The sequence below is a fragment of the Pelodiscus sinensis genome, chromosome 5 (genome assembly GCF_052426305.1).
Source record: "Pelodiscus sinensis isolate ZL-2025 chromosome 5, ASM5242630v1, whole genome shotgun sequence".
Taxonomy (NCBI): domain Eukaryota; kingdom Metazoa; phylum Chordata; order Testudines; family Trionychidae; genus Pelodiscus; species Pelodiscus sinensis.
Window position 1 is genome coordinate 71,980,641 of NC_143056.1, and position 19,255 is coordinate 71,999,895.

General features: G+C 43.5%; 1 protein-coding gene across 1 annotated transcript; it reads left to right on the forward strand.

The window, feature by feature from the left end:
- Positions 1-60: 60 nt before the first annotated feature.
- On the forward strand, positions 61-18,636 carry ATP6V1D (ATPase H+ transporting V1 subunit D). The gene is made up of 9 exons (XM_075927402.2): positions 61-243; positions 6,392-6,509; positions 7,941-8,020; positions 9,712-9,779; positions 12,017-12,061; positions 12,518-12,621; positions 13,748-13,814; positions 16,687-16,765; positions 17,969-18,636. Exons 1-9 carry the CDS (start codon positions 203-205, stop codon positions 18,108-18,110), a joined length of 744 nt encoding a protein of 247 aa, XP_075783517.2. The 5' UTR covers positions 61-202; the 3' UTR covers positions 18,111-18,636.
- Positions 18,637-19,255: the final 619 nt, after the last annotated feature.

The following is a 19,255-nucleotide window of genomic DNA, read 5'->3' on the forward strand; positions in this document are numbered from 1 at the left end:
ACGGGGCGAGAAGGGCCCAACATCCGGGGCTTAGGCCCTCTGTGTTCTGTGTGGTCGGCGCCTCTGCGGTGGGGCGGAGTCAGCTGGAAGAAGCGGAAGTAGCCTTGGTCACCGGGCGGGGCGGTTGGTGTCGCGGCACGTGACCGAGCCGGCTTGTAGCGGAGCCAGAAGCGGGTCGCGAGCTCCCTTCGCTGCGGTCAGGATGTCGGGCAAGGACCGGATCGAGATTTTCCCCTCGCGGATGTGAGTGACGCGCCGGGTAGCGGCGGCGGCGGCGGCTTCCTTGGTCCCCTCCCTTCCCGTGCCGGAGCCGGGCTCCCCTCCTGCCCCGGGGGCTCTGGCGCGGCGTCCCGGGCTGGCGCAGTGAGCGGGGCGCGTGCGGATGGAACGGGCGGTGGCGCGGGGACAGTTGCGGGCTCGCGCGGGGAACTGCCCAGGGCCTGGAACCGCACGCGGGTCGCTGCAGATTGCGGGTGCTGCTGTCTGGGGGAGGGGGGGGGGGGGGCTGCAACGCGCTTCGTGTGACTCGTCCCAGCTTTGTCGCTCGCAGGTCCCAAGGTCAGAAGGGACCATGGTGATCATCTGGGTGACCTCCTGTGTCGCCCAGGCCTAGGACTTCCCTGTGTCAGTTCCTGTTTGAACTAGACCGTATCTCTTAGAGAAACATCTAGTTTTGATTACATCTGACTGCGGTTCCCACAAGAAACGGGTGTACCTGTATTTGTTAGGAAAAGTGCACAGAGAGGAAGCAGTTGATAGGAGCCAATATAGCTTGTAATACTTGACTTGAGTGATGAGCCACTTGTCTAAAACCTCAGCCTAGCTGTAAGGGATTGATTTCCTGCAGAAATTTCAACTCGCAAATACCTGTGCTAATGGCTTTGAACTGAGAGCCTGCCTACTCCGATGGATGCTCATTTGTCAGAACTTCCAAACAACTATCTAACAAATTCCAGTAGTTTTCAATCCATTATTGAACCCCCTCACCCTTAAGAGCCCTGTGGCATACTATAGGTTACTATCTGGACCTTTACTGTTCTTCAGAAAAAACATACGTTTCATTAAGTCTGCTCCATCTTCTGTCAGTTTTGTCTGTAGCGCTTCCTTCAAATTTTGAACATCTTTCATTGTATTAGTCATCTTTTAAATGAATCTTTAAACTGCATCTCATTAAGGAATTTACAAGCAAATGTGATACTGTTTTGTATTGTTACATTAGCATTCTATAAAACTACATCAATAAAGACCAAAATTAAATCAGGGTTCAAAAAATGGTCTGGAATGCAACACCATGCAATGGTTATCCCTAAGTCTTGAAGCTAGTACTGGAGGACAGGATGGATCATTTGATAATTGCCCTGTTCTGTGCATTGGTTAGGATCTCTTTATGGAAATCATTTCAGGAAATGAGCATATGGCCAGTGTAGATGTGGCTGTAGTTCTCCTGTTCTCTCAGAGGCAGTCTGCAGTGTCATAATTCATTTAACTTTTCTTTGCCTCCTTATAATCAGAGATACAAGTAGGTTACTTTTTTGTAATATTTTGAGTGGTACAAATTACACTGAATACTACAAACATAAAGAAGGGGGATCCTCGGAGCCAGCATTTTTATGGGTGTAAAAAAGCTTGAGACATAGCTTCCATTTTGTTCCCTTTTTATGGCAATCCTTTTTGAAGTATATAAACAATCAAGTGGGATATGTAGGGTTCACTGCTAAATGTTAAGAGAACAAATGAAGTCAGCTAAATAGAGAATAATCCCTATTCCCCATAATTTTCCAGGTGCTGACAGCAAATGATTTGTCATGTAGTCAGATGTCTTTGACAAAGCATGGAACATGGCCATCATCACAGCAAAACACGAGTCTTCAATGTTTCTACTCAAAATCTGTAGAACGGGTGGCCAACAAGTTAGAGACTAAGAGCCAAAATAGCTATGGATAGAGTGCAAAGAGCCATATGTTATATATTTTATTTTTATATATCTATATATCTTTATGTAGATAGAGTATACAAAATGTAGTGATAAAAATAACATTACAGGACACTTCAGACAAAAACCAATAAAGTCTCTAATCACTTAAAAAATTCACGGCTTGTCCTTAGATCTTCAGAGAACTTGACAAGGAACAAACTTCAAATAAAAAAAAAACCACCCTTGAAAATACAGTAATAATCTCACACTAAATAAGCATCCTCACCATGTATTTTAAATTTAACACTACTGCCGTATTATGTCCTGTGAGTTTTTAAAAATTAAACTGAACTGAGAAGTAAATTAGCACAATTTGAAGTGTCTGTTTCACTCCAGCTTGTTGATCTCTGGTATGGTTTCCTCATTTTTTTTTTAAATTTATGAAGATTATGGCTTTTTTTTATAATTCTAAAAATTCAGGTCTGTCCCAGACTGCAAATATGATAGGTTGAAAAACAAGAAGGAAGGAGAGACTCATCTCAAAATAATTGTTTCAGCCTGGCAAACAATAGCCTTTGAATTTTCTTTAAAGAAACACAGTGTAAACCAGTTACATGCTGATTCTTTTTTTGTCCTGGAATTTAAATATGACATCTGTGTTGGCTGCCTTATTCTGCATCCATGAAGATTTTGAGATTAAGGTGCTTCAACCCCTTCTCCCCCCCACCCCTGCTCTAACCCAATCCTCTTCCCCAGAGCCAGGCACCCTTAGCCCCTTCCCCTTGCTCTAATTCAATCCCTCTCCTTTCCCCCAGAGCCAGGCATCCTCATCCTCCTTGCTCTAACTCAATGCGCCACCCTTCCCCCAGAGCCAAGCACCGATCTAGCAAGAGCTGAATTTCTTTCAGCAAAGAGCTGCATGGGGCTTGAGAGCTGTGGGTTGGCCACCCCAGCTGTAGAATGTTCAGACTACTATGGCAGGAGCACCAAACTAGTGATGTAAATGAATCAGTTAATGAATTAAACTTTACATTTAACCAGTTAACTGCTTAAATGGGAGGGCAGGCGCGGGGGCCTCTCCAGCCCTGCTGGGCTTGACTATCCCCTGCCTCAGACAGAAGCTGCGATGGGTGGGCTGGAGCATCCCTGCCCATAGCAAATGCAGAGACTTCTCTAGCCCCTACTAGCTAACCATTAACATCCCTATTTTGCATTAAAGAGCACTTTTGAGATCCTTAATCAAATTAGTGTACAATATTAATATACAAAAGTTGAGACCTAGCGAATCTTAACTTTGAAGAATAGCTGCTATATTCCAGAACTTTTCTGCTTAAGATAAAAAAATGCATCATAGGTGAACAGATTATTATACTTAACATCGATTAATCTGAACCATGAAGCTTCATCCATAGAAATGCAAATGTAGGTGCTACATATGAAGATAGCGGGTTAGGGTTCTGCCTTGTCTGGTTGCTGTTATTGAATTGTCCTCTTTGCTTTGTCCACTACTTCATTCACTCTTGTTAATATCCTAAATGCTCTTCTGTAAGGAACCTATTCTTTGTTTTTTCTACTGGTGTGAGCTTTTTTGCAGTCTTCAGTAGTCTAGAATAATATTTCATCCTGGGAATCAGTAGCTTAATTTAGAGAGCTTGCCAAACGAAAGAACAGGAGTCTTGGTGGTGAAGTAAACTTAAAGCAATTTCTGTTAATACAAACCCTGCCTCTGATCTATCTTGTCCTCAATTGAACAGTATTTATGCCATCTTGTTGTTAGTGAAGTCTGTAATTACATAAATCTTTTGTATATCAGAGATGCTTGTTGAAGTCTCTTGTTCTAGCTGTTCTGGCTTTTTCTTGATGGTAAACAGGACTGTGTTTAATGCATACATAGTGTCTGTTAAATCTTGCTTAGACTAGAAAATGAGCCAGCTTTTGATAGCTCAACCTTGGAACAAGCCAGCTGGTATGCAGATCTGAAGTCTCTGAAAATGTTTGTAATTTCAGGCATTCAGTTCTTCTGAAAAGCAGGCTTCATTTTTTATCCTCTGGCTTATGCTCCTCTACTATGAACGTTCAGACATTTTAGTGCGAGTTATGTTCTTGTCTGTTCAGGAATTTATATGGGACATGTTGCTTTGGTATGTCAGTGTGTGTCAGCTATTATTTAATTTGCATCCCCTGTTGTGCCTGTGAGGTAGAGAAGTGTTGTTAGTTCCTATTTTATAGATGTGGAAATCAGGTAAAGGTATAATAGGCAGTGTACTCACTACCACTATTGTTCACAAAACGTGTGTGTGTGTGAAAAACTTCACTGCCCTGAGTGATAGTGTTCACATCTAGGGATGTTAAAATGGTTAAATGATAGCACTTAATCATTTTATACAAGGTCCTGCCACCTGGCCCCACCACAGCTGCGGGGTCCTTCTGCCCAGCCCCACTGCAGCTGTGGGGTACTGCGAGGGTCACATATGTGGGGCTGCTCTGGCCAGGTGCAGCTGGCTGCCACTGGAGTTAACATCCCTAGTAAGGTTGCTGGTACAGGCAGTCCCCGAGTTACGCGGATCCGACTTACGTCGGATCTGCAGTTACGAAGGGGGTTTGCTGCCTGTCTCCCTGGTCTGCTGGAGACCAGCAGACCAGGGAGACGGGAAGCAAAGCCTCTGAGGACGCCGGCAGCGGGACAGCCGCGGCGCGTCTGGGCTGTCCGCTGCCCGCGTGCTCCGCAGCTTTGTTCCACGTCTCCCCAAACCAGGGAGACGGGGAGCAAAGCCGGGGAGCACACGGGCAGCGGACAGCCCAGACTGTCCCGCTGCCGGCGTGCTCCGCGGCTTTGCTCCGCTTTGCTCCCCATCTCCCTGGTCTACTGGTCTCCAGCAGACTAGGGAGACGCGGAGCAAAGCCGTGGAGGACCCGGGCGGCGGGACCGTGGTGCATCTCGGTTCCCCGCCCGCGTCTCCCTGGTCTGTTGGGGGGGGGGGGGGGCGCAGCTAGTATGCCCCCCCCCCCCAGCAGTCCAGGCTTTTCTCCGGACGCCTGTGGTAGAGCAGCTGGGGCGCTGCCGGTTGGTCCCGCAGCGCCACTCTGGGCGCTACTGGACCAACCCGGCAGCACCCCAGCTGCTCTGCCCCAGGCGTCCTGATTCAGCCACTGCTGGTCAGTTTCAGCAGCGGCTGAATCAGGATGCCTGGGGCAGAGCAGCTGGGGTGCTGGTGGATTGGTCCAGTAGTGCCGAGGAGCGGCGCTACTGGAGCAACCCAGCAGCACCCTAGCTGCTCTGCCCCAGGTGTCCCCAAGTCAGCTGCTGCTGAAACTGACCAGCACTGACTACAGGAAGCCCGGGGCTTCCTGGAATCAGCCGCTGATCAGTTTCAACAGGCTGAATCTGGACGCCAGTTCCGACTTACATACAGATTCAACTTAAGAACAAACCTACAGTCCCTATCTTGTACGTAACCTGGGGACTGCCTGTATAGACATATATTGCAAAAACAATCAAGCTAAAAGTCTGTGGGGTTGCTTTTGCTGGAGTGTTAACTTAAGTTGTAACTCAGGAGTTGATTTTTCCATTATGTAATACACACTCTCTCTGTTATATAGGCAATAACCAAGTTAGTGCATTATGAGTAGCTCAAATGTTTCATAGAGGAGCCCCTGTCACTTTAGTGAGACTAACTCGAGAGGTACAGTGAAGCATATGGCAATAATAGATAAAACTTGTGACCTTGGTTTCAGTTCAAGTCTTTCACAGGACTTGAGTTTAATACTCAATCTGGACAGTCCAGAGGGTATTACTTGCAAATTAGGATCATTTGCAACTATCTAAGAAATCTACTACGGGTTTTCTGAGTTTAGGGAATAACACCACATTCTGGACAACATTTGCTCTTTTCCAAATGGAAGAGCAAGCTGCTGCAGAAGTCTGGCTGCTGTTTCAGCTTGCCTGTTTAAAAAAACAAACAAATTTGAGACTGTTTAGAAAAGCCAGTTTCAGTAGACAGACTTAAAGTCTCATGAAGAATTGGTTACCTTTTTATGGTATTTATGGCTTTTGCGAAGCCAGAATATTAGAAAATAGAACAAATCTCCTTGGGATGACTGTGGGTAAATCTTGGTTTCCATTTAATGGCCATAAATAAGTTGCATTTCAAAGAATTTTGACTTATTGTGTAGTTTTCTGTAATAAAGTGGTTGAGAAATTTATAAACAACAGGGCCTATATACAGCACTTGTCAGCCTGTTGAAAGGTTCAGCTTTGTAAACACTCACCCAGTAATCCTGGCCTATGAAATAATTCCCATTTTTACAAATGTGAAAAAGAAGCACACCAAGGGACTGCTTATGGTTGAGGAGGCCAAGATGAAGACCTTGTCTTCATATACTTCCCAATATCTTTCATTTTCCATGTAGGAAATTATTTTACTTTCTTCTGATCCCTCTGAGTGACAGAAATCTCTATCTTTTCCTGCTTAATAGGGCTCAGACCATCATGAAGGCTCGTTTGAAAGGGGCTCAGACGGGCCGCAACCTCTTAAAGAAAAAATCTGATGCTCTGACTCTTCGATTCCGGCAAATATTAAAGAAAATCATTGAGGTTGGTGAATTCAGTTTCTACTATGTCTGTCAAGCTCTGTTAGGAAGTTATGTGTTCTGTAAACCATGCATTTCCATAATGCAGTGATTGAGATCACTTTTCTGTAGGTTAGAATTTGGTTTAGCTTTGCTGGTCACCTGCAGTCTGTTAAACAACACTGAAGTGATTTGACTTTCCTAGGTGGGCAGGCTGAACAAAGGCCTAAGACTGTTTAGGAGTTTAACCACCCCCCTTCATCACTCTCCAATCAGCCATGTACCCTGTTAAACAATAAGACTGATTTTAACCTGCTTCCTTCACTCTGTCTGGCTTGGGAAAAATGGTATACATCGGTATCAGTTGTATAGTTAAACTGTTAAGTGGAGACAGCAAACTCTATTCAGCAAGTGTGTGGGTGTTTTTTTTGTTTTTGTTTTTTGAAAGGACATGGTGTCAATGTGTTTGTGTGCATATATCCATATGATTTAAACCAAGATTTAGGCATGGCCAGGTGAAATGATGCTGGATATGGATTGTGTTTGTCTACTCTAACTGAACTGGGTACAGCATTGCATTAGCCACAGCTGCTTCTAATACACAGGGTTAGCACTGTTTCCATTTCATAGTGTAGATAAGGCCTTAGAGGTGTGTCAGATTTCCTACAGAGGCTATGTCTACACTACAGGGATTTATCGGAAAAAGGTATGCAAATTGTGCTCTGCAATTTGCATACCTTTTTCCGATAGTTTTTGTGGAAGAGGCTTTTCCAAAATTTGGCCCATCTAAACTGGGCCAAATTTCAGAAAAGCCGCCTCTTTTGGAAGAGCCCTTTTTCCTCGTGGAAGGAGGAAGACAGGGCTTCCGAAAGAGCACGTCTGCTCTTCTGCTAAAAAAAAAGCAGAAGAGCAGACACATTCTCTGGATGCGGAAAACCTCCGTAGTGTAGACCTAGCTAGACTCAGTAAGGCAGCAGTACACTGATTTATACTCACATTCTTGGCTTCAGTAGTTTCTTTGAAACTAGAAATGCTTAATTTTTTTTCCCCTGTGCTGTGAAGATTTGAAAAAATCATTTCCCAGCAGTTCAGGTAAACCACTGTAAGAAACAGTTGGAGCCCTCTTGTGCTGTATCCATTTCTACAATCATGTTAAATCCTGGGATTCTCAGTTGACAATCATATGGTGGCTTTACAGGGGTATACAATAAGCAGCCTTAACATTGTATATCCATCTTAAAGATACAAAGTCACATTTACTTTTTTTTGTATCCTGCCCCCTGATGTGTGTAACCCACCTCGGGACACAGGAGTCGTCTTCTTTTGTCTTTAGGTACAGCAAGTAGCTGCTAACAACTAATGTTCCACTCTGAGAAGACTGTTTCAGCTTTTGGTGGAATGAGGTGGGTTTTTTTTGTTTTTTTGTTTTAACCTTGCACCTCTGTTCTCTTTACAGACTAAGATGTTAATGGGTGAGGTGATGAGAGAAGCTGCCTTCTCGCTTGCAGAGGCAAAGTTCACAGCTGGAGATTTCAGGTGAGGACCACTGACTTGTACGGTACTGTTGCATCGAGAATCCCCAGCTTTCCTTTTCTAGGAAGAGAGCAGGCTGTTGGTTCCTGTTTTAGAAAAGGAGTGAAAGAAAAAAGTGGTATAGTATGTGCAGAGAGAGGCAGCCTCGTGATAAATTGGATACCATCAAACAAGGATGGGAGCAGAAGGTGTTGAAGGGAGAAACAGTTTGTGCTGGGAAAATGTACACGGCTTTGAAGTCAAACAAGTACATCAGATGGTAGAAGCAACTTTCAGATCAGTGTAAGTGTAAATGTGAATCCTCAGGTGAGCCAGTGGTTGCTTCTGCATTGTGGAATTTAAAGTGTAGAGAAAGGGGAAAGCATAACAGAAGGCTGGACTAGTTTTCCATCTTGCTCGAGCTATTGAGGCAGATTCTCTTCCTCAGTGTTTTCATCACTTTCTCTTAGTAACTACCAGGGAGGTCTACCATGCCAAAGACATGAAGTCCTATGCTGATGGCAGTCTAGGAAAACACTTCTCCCTTCTGTACGAGTGCAACTCTAAATAGGGTTAATGAGGGTAGTGCATATGTCAAAGAACAATTACATTATTAGGACAACATAAGGAGAAATCTTATGAATTTAGAGGATCGTGTGATGAGCATCATTTTTATAGGAATAAATTATAATCCCAGATTGTTGTTGATGTAGATTTTGAAACATCTGGGATTAAGTGTATACACAACAGGGATTTGCTCTGTAATCTTTCATATGAATTTGACAGCCATATCATAGGCTGTGACTTTTAGAAAACTTTACAAAACCAGACACAGCGAGGTATAGTCACTAAGTGGAGAAAGGACAGCCCCACTGTCAATGTAATAGGTAATTTCTGCTCTAAATTAATGTCAAATGCCCAGGCACATTATGGATACTGTGCTGCAGAGGAACTTTTTTTGGATAAGGTGTAAAATGGAGGTCCTATTTCCCTTCAGTCCTTTAAAAGTCCTGTGATATTTACATATAGAGATGTTTGGTTGTGGGCCCTACAGACTCTGTTTTGGATAATTTTAGTCTGCCTCCCTAAAGTCTTTATGTAATTTTATTTGGATGCCATACTCATTGCTCCCTGTTGTAATGTTGAGTTTAAGTAGCAATGATGTTCCCTCATTGCATTTTAATTTAGAAACTGATTAAAGTGATTCCTTGTATGTGGATTGTAATTGACTGTGGGATACTACAGATTGGGGCTGTAGACACATCAGCTGTTAATGAGTTGAATTGGAAGAGTAGAATTACTCCTTTCCTAGCAGAATCCATGGGTTTTTAATTTCCTATCCAGGTACAGTCCAACAAAATCCAACTTAATGCTGGAACCTGAGCCCAGCTTTCAGGCATTGATTTTAGGCTGGAAAGAGCTTTGATGGGCCAGGTGTGCAATGTGTATTCTAGATCCTGAGCCTCTGCATTTACGAATAGATGTAGTTTCTGTGCTTAGTTTCATAGTTCATGTATGAGCTTTTGATTTCTGTGTAAAAGCTTGTTTCATTCAGCTGCTGATGTGGGTGAGCTAGTCTTCAGAAAACTCCGTGCCAGAGCTGGAGACTTTTTCCATGAATCCTTGGAGCAGCGTGAGTGCTGCTTAACCCTTGCTCACAATGATCAATTCGCGATTTGATTTTACCCAGTTAAGGTACATTTTCTTCTCTTCAGTACCACTGTGATCCAGAATGTGAACAGAGCTCAAGTCAAGATCAGAGCCAAGAAAGACAACGTAGCAGGTGACTATCTCCCCGCCTTAGCAAAGTATAAGTATGTCATAGACCCATTTGTGTTTCCTAGAAAATGCACAATGGTTAATAAACAGAATGTGTCTCTTCTGCATTTCTTTTCTCCTTACCTCCTTTTATTACCAGGGATATTTGCATGTTGAAATAAGAACTTTGTGGGCTACAAATTCCTCTAGTCTCTCTTTGTACCAATTAGACATTTTGCAGAAATGGGGAAAAATGGCCTCAGATTAAGTGACTTAGTCCACTTTTTTGCAGGTGTTGGTATGGTTTTCCACTGCAGCCTATTCAGAACTTTGTCTAGTCCAGTTATAATGCTTGAGGCAATGGCACTTCCACTATTTTTTTCAGGATATTGCCACCGTGTTCTAGTAGATACCACTGTGCGAAAGCTTTTTAGTATATGCAGCTCTTTACTTCATTTCATCCCTTTATTCCTAACTATGTAACTCAGGCTAAACTGAACAATTCCTTTCGCATACTTCTGCAAATACATTCACTTCAGACATTACTTAACTCAACTACATGTATTATGTAGGAGGTTCTGATGTTTCCTCTTTTCTCAAGGCATTCAATTTTTGCTTATTTTGTATGCTTCCTCTAACTTATAAACATTCTTAGTATATCTCTGGTATAAATAACACAAAACCTCTTTTGTTATGTAATATACTTCTGTATTTGACCCTTAAAAATCTCTCCTTTGCTGCTGTATCCCACCATAAACCTAACAGCCATACTGGGTCAGACCAATGATCTGTATAGATCACTATCCTGTCGCTTGCCAGGGACCACTGCCAGATGTCTCAGAGAAAGAACAGAACAGGGCAATTTCAAATGATCCATTCTCTGTCATTCTAACCCAGACTTTTGGCATTTGGAGGTTGAGGGACACCCAATATGGGATTGTGTCCTTAACTATCTTGGTTAATTGATCCACCAGTTGCTTTCTTCCATAAACTTATTGAATTTGTCTTTAAACCAACGTATTATTTTTGGGCTTCATAGTATTCCATGGCAATGAATTCCATGGGTTGACAATGTGAAGAAGTACTTTCTTTTTGTTGGTTTTTAAACCTACTGCTTATTAAGCTCCTTGGGTGACCCCTGTTTCTTATGTTACCGGTAGGGATGCGAATGTGTATTACACATAGCCCTCTTTTTCCTCCCCCCTGGGCATTACTTTCTTTGTATCAGAGGCAGCAGCATGAGGGGAGAGGTAGGCGGGAGCCAGTACTCACAGGAGATGGCTTAAAAGCCAGCTCCCCGTGAGCACCAGCTCCTGCTTGCCCTCCCTCCCTGACCCACGTGTAACTGCTGAAATTCAGTGGTTACATGTGTACAAAAATAAACTCACTTTAAGTAAATAACACTTCCCTATTCATGAATTTGTATTTTATCATTCCTAAGTCTCTTTAAGCATCACTGTTTCCAGATGTCTCACCACATCCTCATTTATACTGTGTGTGCACTTGCACCACTTCACAACAACCAGCTGCATCCAAATGCAGAATTCTGCCTTCAGAAAGAGAAGAAACGTCTATAAATTCAGTCCTTCATCTTGTGTAAATTGAGTGAGAGTACAGAAACTGTTTGTTCAACTTCTGGCAATCAGAAAATTTATAACTATTGGGGAAGGGATGGTGTCCAAGACTCTTAAGATACATGGTTATGCTAAAAAATTCCATGCAAAGTGCTAACAAACAACCTTATTTACACTGAGAGATTGCCACTCAGAATCAGGAAACATAAAAGTTGAATGCTCGCTTTTTATCCACATAATAACCAGATCATGTTAAACTGAAGCTACATACTTGAATTTCTAATGCAGTTTCTATAACTTGTCTTTTTTGAAGACACGTTGTACAGTTGTGTGCTATCGATACTGCTTATCATAATCTCACTCTTACCTTGTGCACCTATGTTGTGTCGACTTGTTTCATTTATACCTTGTATTGTCAGCTCTTTGGGTCAGAGAATTTTATGTTTAGTGCATAACACAATGGGGCTCCAATCCATGTCTATGGGTTCTGAAGGCTACTGTGAGAGAAATAAAAAAATCATCATACAGGTTGTACCTTCTTGGTCTGGCACAGTCAGAAAAAGTGCTAGAATTGAAGTTGAAATGTACTACCTATAACGTGTTCTGACTTGGTAAAAGATTATATAGTTTGAGTACCAAATACAATATTCATTTGATTCTTATGCAAACTTTTGTGTGCCTTTAACAGGTGTAACCTTACCAGTGTTTGAGCATTACCAAGAAGGAGGGGACAGTAAGTATAAAATGAATGCTGTATGTCTTCTAGTGCTTGTGGAAAAATACCTGGATATCCTGGAAACCCTTTATCAGCAAAACCTTGACAGCACAACTTATCATGCAAGCTTTCTCCATATTGCTGTGCCAACGCCGACCTAGAGGGGTTGCCTTCAGGGCTGTGTAGCTTTGGCTGTTACTAAATCTTTGGCCTGTGTGCTGAAATTACTAATAGGTCACTCCTGATGTGCAGACAGACATCTGTCTGCAAGCAACTGCGGGGAGTTGCAGATTTTGTAGACCACTGAGCAGGCACCCAACAGTAATGATGGTCAGCAACCACTGTTTTCTAGGTTAGTACTGCTGACAGAGAGGTGAAGGGTTGAGCATTCCATTAGCAGTCTCATAAGCATCCCTGGTACTTGTTGAGAGGCTTCATTCTTGCTAATGCCTCTCCTGTTTGATGCGTTCTCAGGTTATGAGTTGACTGGCTTAGCTAGAGGTGGGGAGCAGCTGGCAAAACTGAAGAGGAACTATGCCAAAGCAGTGGAGCTGCTTGTAGAACTGGCCTCGCTCCAGGTAGGTGGGAGTGGAAGATGAGCTAAAGGGCTTCTAGTTTCTCTCAACTGTTTAATAGACAATCCTGGTGGCTAAGGATGTACCTTTAATCCCTTCTCTGAGCTGTGTGGAGACCACATGCTGCAGCATTTCTATTGTACTGCAACCCCCCCCCCTTTTTTTAATGTCTCCACATCAGGGTCTTCAGCTTTTTTCCCCCCCATCCTACTTCACCCACACTTGCAAGCACAGATACTGAATGCATGTTAACCTCTTCTCTGGATCCTCATGGTCCCTTTCCTCCTGAAAATGAGAGAGAGATTGAAGAGCTGCTTTAGCATTCTCAAGTGTAGCTCTGCAAGGACCTTTTGGTGGCAACTTTTCTTGTATTTGTTTTGAATTCTTAAGATGCCTGGTTACTAAAACACCCTTCTCCAGGTTACTGACAGTGTTCCCTCTAATTTTTTATGTCCATGTGCAGAATGATTTTTGTTATGTTCACCAATAACAATGTGATGTATTGCACAATAGTATTCTGCACATGGACAGTGTGTGGTGGGGCTGGGCCAGACGATTGAGATGTCAGGTGTGGACTTGGGTGGGCCTGGGAATGAGCAGATTGCAGTGCACAATATCCCTGGGAGAGAGGACTAACCCTCACCCCCTCTCATGGCCACTGCAGCTCCAATGGGCACAGCTGGGGAATGTCAGGGATAGGCTTGGGGAGGGAGGGGAGGGAGTGGAAGAATGGAAGGGGCACCTGTCCCCTGGAAGGGGCAGCTCTGGGTTGGGTGCTGTGGCTGAGGGAGAGGTGTGCTCCACTAGCCCCAGCACAGAGCTCCATGTTGGGGCCAGTGGACAGAGGTGGTGGTCTCTGCAGCAGCCCTGAGCCCTGCACAGGGCTTGTTAGGCAGCTGGGCAGCTTAGAGGGATCTTGGGTTACTGGCATGTGTAGCCCTAGGTTAGTTATAGCAAGTATTTAGTCAGCAGTGTACAAACCAAATGTGCATGAGAGTGTACCTATTTGCACTAGGGCAGAATTTAGCCTTTAAAGCAAGCATGCATGGCTCCCTAAAGCCACCTACACTTGTCAGATAGTAAAAATACCAAGATCCACGTGCTTTATATTTAATTTACTTTGTCATAGACTTCGTTTGTGACGCTGGATGAAGCCATTAAGATAACGAACCGGCGTGTGAATGCTATTGAACATGGTGAGTCATTTGGAGCTTTTCCACTCTTAACGCTTACGTGATTTTGAAAGGAAGCTGACCTGTGTTCCATGGAGCACTTACTGGTACTATCTAGTCACACAATGCTCACTGTCCCCCTTTGTTTTCAAACATTACATTGCACTAAGATATGCACGTTACCGTGCCATGTAAGCAATGGATTGTGTTGTTGTAGGGATGTTAAGAGATTTTGAATGGGGTGGGAATGAGAGGTGGTCAGTCACAGATCTTAGAGAGATCTTTCCTGGCCGCCCACTGAGACTTATGTGGATGGAATTCAAGCCCCTGGGCTTTGGATCTCCTGGGGAATATTAAGCTTCTACCCTGTGGGGTCCCTGGGCACATAGCTTGTTTAATGTTCCCCTACTGAATGTTCGAACCCTTTATCCAACTGCTTCACCCTGCTGGGCACAGTGCTGCCCCTTCAGACTCCCCCCTACTCAGACTCCCTCTCCCAGAATTGGGAAGCTTCTGCTTCACAGTGTAACCTTCTCCAGGGTATGCAACAGCTGTGGAGCAGTCAACACTCAATATGTTCTCTCTCTCCACTTTCTGCTCTTTGCATTTAATCATGTAAAGCACAGGAGAGTACAGATCACACAAAACAATACAACTTCCTAAACAGAATGTCATCACTAGCTCACCCTTTCTTTGGGAGATCCTCTGTGCTCAGTCTGTCAGCAGGCAGCATCTTTGACCCATTGCCTATCCTGCCGCTGCAGTCCTTCTTGTTACTCTGGTGCAAAATGTCTCCCTGCTCCCATTTTCTTCTGAGAGTCCCTTCACAGACTCTGCTTGTTCTGCCGTTTTGTAATTTTTTTTCTATTGCTGCCAACTGTTTTTCAGACAAAAAGGGGCCTTGTCTGGGCCTCACTGTTGAGCTACTTTGCTCTGTATAGTTCAAGTAGCTGATTTTTCATTAGCTGTTCAAAATTCATTTCTCCCTTCTAGTCCTTTTCTGAGCAACTTGAGGCTTTTTTCTCTTTGCTTTTCTATAGTATTTGTCTTCACTGCTGTGGCACTTTCAGCATTTCACACTGTTAGATCCCACACACATTGCCATCACACATATCAAAGTTTCGGCAGTTTTTCTTCGAGAAGTGTCTCTGTGGGTGCTCCACTCTAGGTGTTTTTATGTTCCTGCACTTCTAATCGGAACTTTTTGGCAGCACTACTCCCCCCGGGTGTTGGCATGAATGTGCCGACACATGTGCATCGTCAACTGTCACTTTGGTTCCTTCTCAGCTGCTCCTGGTTCAGTTGGAACAGAGCAGAACATGAAGCTTTAGATTGATAGTTGATATCATAGTATAGAGTTAAGTGCTTAGGTAGTTATTCAGTTCTCCCCTTGTTAGTTTAAATGTTTTTTTCTTTGTTCTTGGTTAGATGTGCCAGGTTGACCAGGCTTTAAGAAATGCCTGACCTGCAGGATGTCTATCCTGATATCGGATGGACATGCCCAGTGCATTAGCTGTCTTGGCAAGGAGCACTCGCCCAAATCTTGTCACCACTGTGAAAAGCTCTCTACCAGGTTGCTTAAGGTGAGAGAGCTCCAACTGCATCTCCTATCTATGGAAAACCGAGAGACTCATGTCGAAACTGCTGTCCACTATGTCACTGCCCAGCACCTCTCCAGTGGTGGTGTCAGACCAAGGCATGGCACCAAGCGATGAACCCTCCAAAAAGATTGCAAAGAGGAAGCACTCTTCGCCTCCAGCCAATAGGCCCATGAACATCTCCACAGCGTTACCCCTTTTCATCTTAAGGTTTTAGCTTCAGAGGATGCGCAGTTACTGGGGAAGTCTTCCAAGGACAAATCCCCACAGGCAAGTTCATCTAAGGATGTATGCCCTGTGGTCTCTGTGTAAGCACAAGGCGACCTTGTCTGTGCTGTCGGTACTGACTAAACTGGTACCCGTCACACCTTCCCAACTCAGGGCAACAGGGCATCCAGAACTGACTGTCAGATCCTGTGAAATTGGTACTCTCTCGCGGTACCAGAAGTCCTCCGGCACCGCCGATGTCCAAAGGATGCGATGACACAGTACTGCAGTGCACACAGCTTTTGAATTGTCGGTATTGATCTTCCTGCCACCAAGTCCACTGTCGACGCAGGAGGCTCCGTACCAGAGACACATCTCTTCAGTACCAACACAACACCATCAAAGGGTCCCAGCAGACTAGTCACTTGAGCTAGCATGGTACCGTGTTTTCCCAGCGATAGTGAGGATGAGAAAGACATACCATTTTCTCCACGCCATTCTTTGCTGAAGCTGGTGGCTCAGACCCAGCCACAGGCTATGTCTAGACTATATCCATCCCTCTGTTGGAGGAATGTAAATGAAGCACTTCAAAAGTGCAAATTAAGCTGGGATTTAAATATCCTGAGCTTTATTTGCATAATCACATAATGGTGCTCTTTCAAAAAAGTGCTATTTTGAAACAAACCAGTCTAGACGCAGTTCTTTAGAAAACGGGGTGCTTTTTCGAAAGATCCTGTAAACCTCAGAAAACTGAGTCTCAGTATTATAGGACAAGGATCTGATGCTGTTGAATGAAAATATTAAGTTGGACATTGGAAAAAAGTTTACAGAAAAATAAACTCACTGATTTCACCAGTTAGTTCTTCACGTTTCAACCTCCAATGGCAGCTGGTGCAGCCTGAATCCATTGAATTATTGGTGCAAGCTATAAAATCCTGAGCCTTTAAGAGTAGTGTTTTGTGGGTTACTCTTAATGAAACCCTTCACTTCTTCCTGCCACACTATGGCAGGCATTCAGTATATGTATTCTTTCCTCACTGTGCAGGCTGTTTGCGTGATTAACATGATAGTGGTTTTTTTTTCTTCTCTAGTGATTATTCCCAGGATTGAACGCACGTTGTCCTATATAATCACAGAACTGGATGAGAGAGAGCGAGAGGAGTTCTACAGGTAAGTGATCTAAATGGGAGGCTGCAGGTCCCGTTCCTTCTCACAAATTAACACTTTGGAGAAATCCATTTAATACTCCCATCACCACCATTTCTGTGTACTAGGCTGAGCTATTGACATTCTGCTTTCAGAAATTATCCAGGGCCTTTTTAGGGAATTAGTGTCCTGTACATGGTGCTTGGTTCTGCTTTGAGGGCAGGACTGGACTTGACCTCTCAAGGTGTCTTCCAGTTCTGGTATTCTATGAACAGCATTTTACCCATGTGACATTCAGATTGACGGAAGCTGGCTCATACATCTGTTGTACCCTTATTTACGTGCATTAAGCGTTCTCCAGTAATGATACTTCTAAAAAGGCCTTGTGCTTGCTCTCAACTTCTTCTCCTTTATTTCTTCCTTCCTGCTGACTCCTGACCCATGAATTTCAACAGATGTCTTGGATAGATTCCCCCTCCTGTCACTATGGGTGGGTTCAGAGGTTCTCTCATTCCTACAAGCTGGAGAGGAGCACTTAGGGGCAGGGTGTGGCTTAATGCACTAGAGTGAACACTTCATTGCAGAACTTAATCTAGTTTCAAATTGAGCAAAGGGAATTGAACACTAATGAGACAATGGGGTCTATTAAGCCATATTTCTTTTTTGGTGGCAGAAGGATGGAATACTGTGAGAGGCAATACCCTTGTTAAGCTGTATATGTTTGTAGTCTTGGGCTTTGTGCCTTTGGATGGAAAAAATTGTCCCTCTATCCCTTTTGATTCCAGGAAAGGAAAGCTGCTGTTATATCTATTGGCTTAGCCTGATTCTAAAAAAAAAAAATGAAGTTTAAGAAAAGGTTAAAAGAACCTACTTTTTTTTCCTTGCTGCAGAAAATGAAATTGATCAAGAGGTTTGAAAATTCTAATTCTGGCTTTAAAAATTTGAGGGTTGCTGAAGCCAGTTGCTTGATTTGGAACTAGTTCATTCTGCAGTAAGATGCCTATAGAATGCCCAGTGTGCACAGGTGAGGGATGGCTTGTGCTGGAGGAGGTATTGAGGGTTTTTTGGACAAGATTACAGTATTTACAAGTCTGCATATTGGAGCAGAGAGCATTTTGCTGTACCTATTCATAACCTAAATGTCATTCCAATGGGGTCTCCAGAGAACTGATGGAAAAGATGATTTTTTTGGAAGAGGCACCACTCACCCCAACTCTGTCACTGCAGGTTAAAGAAGATCCAGGAGAAGAAGAAAATATTGAAAGAGAAGAGCGAGCAAGAGCGGGTGTTACGGAGAGCTGCTGGGCGGGAACATGAACCTGCTAATCTCCTAGCAGAAGAGAAGGATGAAGACCTCCTTTTTGAGTAGCTCTGTTAAAGGGGAAGATCCAGACAGCAGTGTGCTAACTGTTGTAATTCTGGACATTTAATATGTGGCTCTACATTTGGTGTATTAGTCGTTCAGCTTCATTGATTGTGTTTTTCCCCCCCAAGATGAGAACTTTGTGAGCCTTTTTGGTGAGGGGTGAAAGCAGAAAGATGAGGAGGACTCTGGTGTCTTTTTAGTGTATGGTAGGAACAAGAACCTCTCCCTATCTACTAGCAGTGGTTTTACTCAATCTCTACTGCTGTTGGATTTTTGAAGGATGTATTTGAAAGTTATTGTAATAACTTTTTTCTCCCTTTTGTAAAATACTCCTTGTAAGATGGAAACATTTAAACTACATGCATGTTAATAGGTAGCAGTGGAAAGTTCTGCTACAACTAACTTATTACTGATAAAGCTGGATTGTTCAGGCTAGCCTTGTTGCAGAAACCCACACAAGCACCTGGAAGACCTCTTTCATTTTGTGTAACAGTTGTGCCTGTGCTGTATAATAAAATTTTGAAGGTTAGTGTCTGGTGTCTACTGTAAGGTTTTGCTCAGTAGGCTATGAAGTTGACACTTTCATGACTCTGGAAAACATCTGTCTACACAGCACCCTTAGCTCAAAATAAGCTATGCAAATTGCATAATTTATTTTGCAACTTAGCACTATCTACATGATGCTGAATTTTGAAAACTCAGAATTCCAAAATGCCCCTTAAAGTCATGGAATGAGGTTTACCAGGATGTTGGAATAAGCTGCTTATTTCAAAATAACAGACTACTTCAAGAGACATGGCATAGTTATTTCAGGATACTGCTGGTATCCCAAAATAGGGTACAGCTACACTGTGGAGCTAACAGGGCAAAGTTTTGCTCTCTAGGAAATATACCTTGTAAGCCTGAACTAGCAGGTACCACATCTAGTACTGTTTTCCTCGTTCCCATTTGACACCTTTTTTGTCTCTCCTGAAGTGACCACGAAAGGGGTTTGGGGGGGGGGGGGGGGGGAAGAGTTAAGTGCAATGGATCACCTGAAATGCTGGCCCATAGAAAATGGCTCTCTTAACAGCTTTGTCTCAAAGCCCTGTTGCATTAAGTGGTGATACAAATGGCTTATTCTGGTCTTGATGGGTCAAACACTGCAG

Coding starts and splice junctions, on each gene's coding strand:
- ATP6V1D (XM_075927402.2), top strand. CDS start 203: ATGTCGGGCAAGGACCGGATCGAGATTTTCCCCTCGCGGAT. Junction 244..6,391: donor GAGATTTTCCCCTCGCGGAT/GTGAGTGACGCG, acceptor CCTGCTTAATAG/GGCTCAGACCATCATGAAGG. Junction 12,622..13,747: donor TAGAACTGGCCTCGCTCCAG/GTAGGTGGGAGT, acceptor ACTTTGTCATAG/ACTTCGTTTGTGACGCTGGA.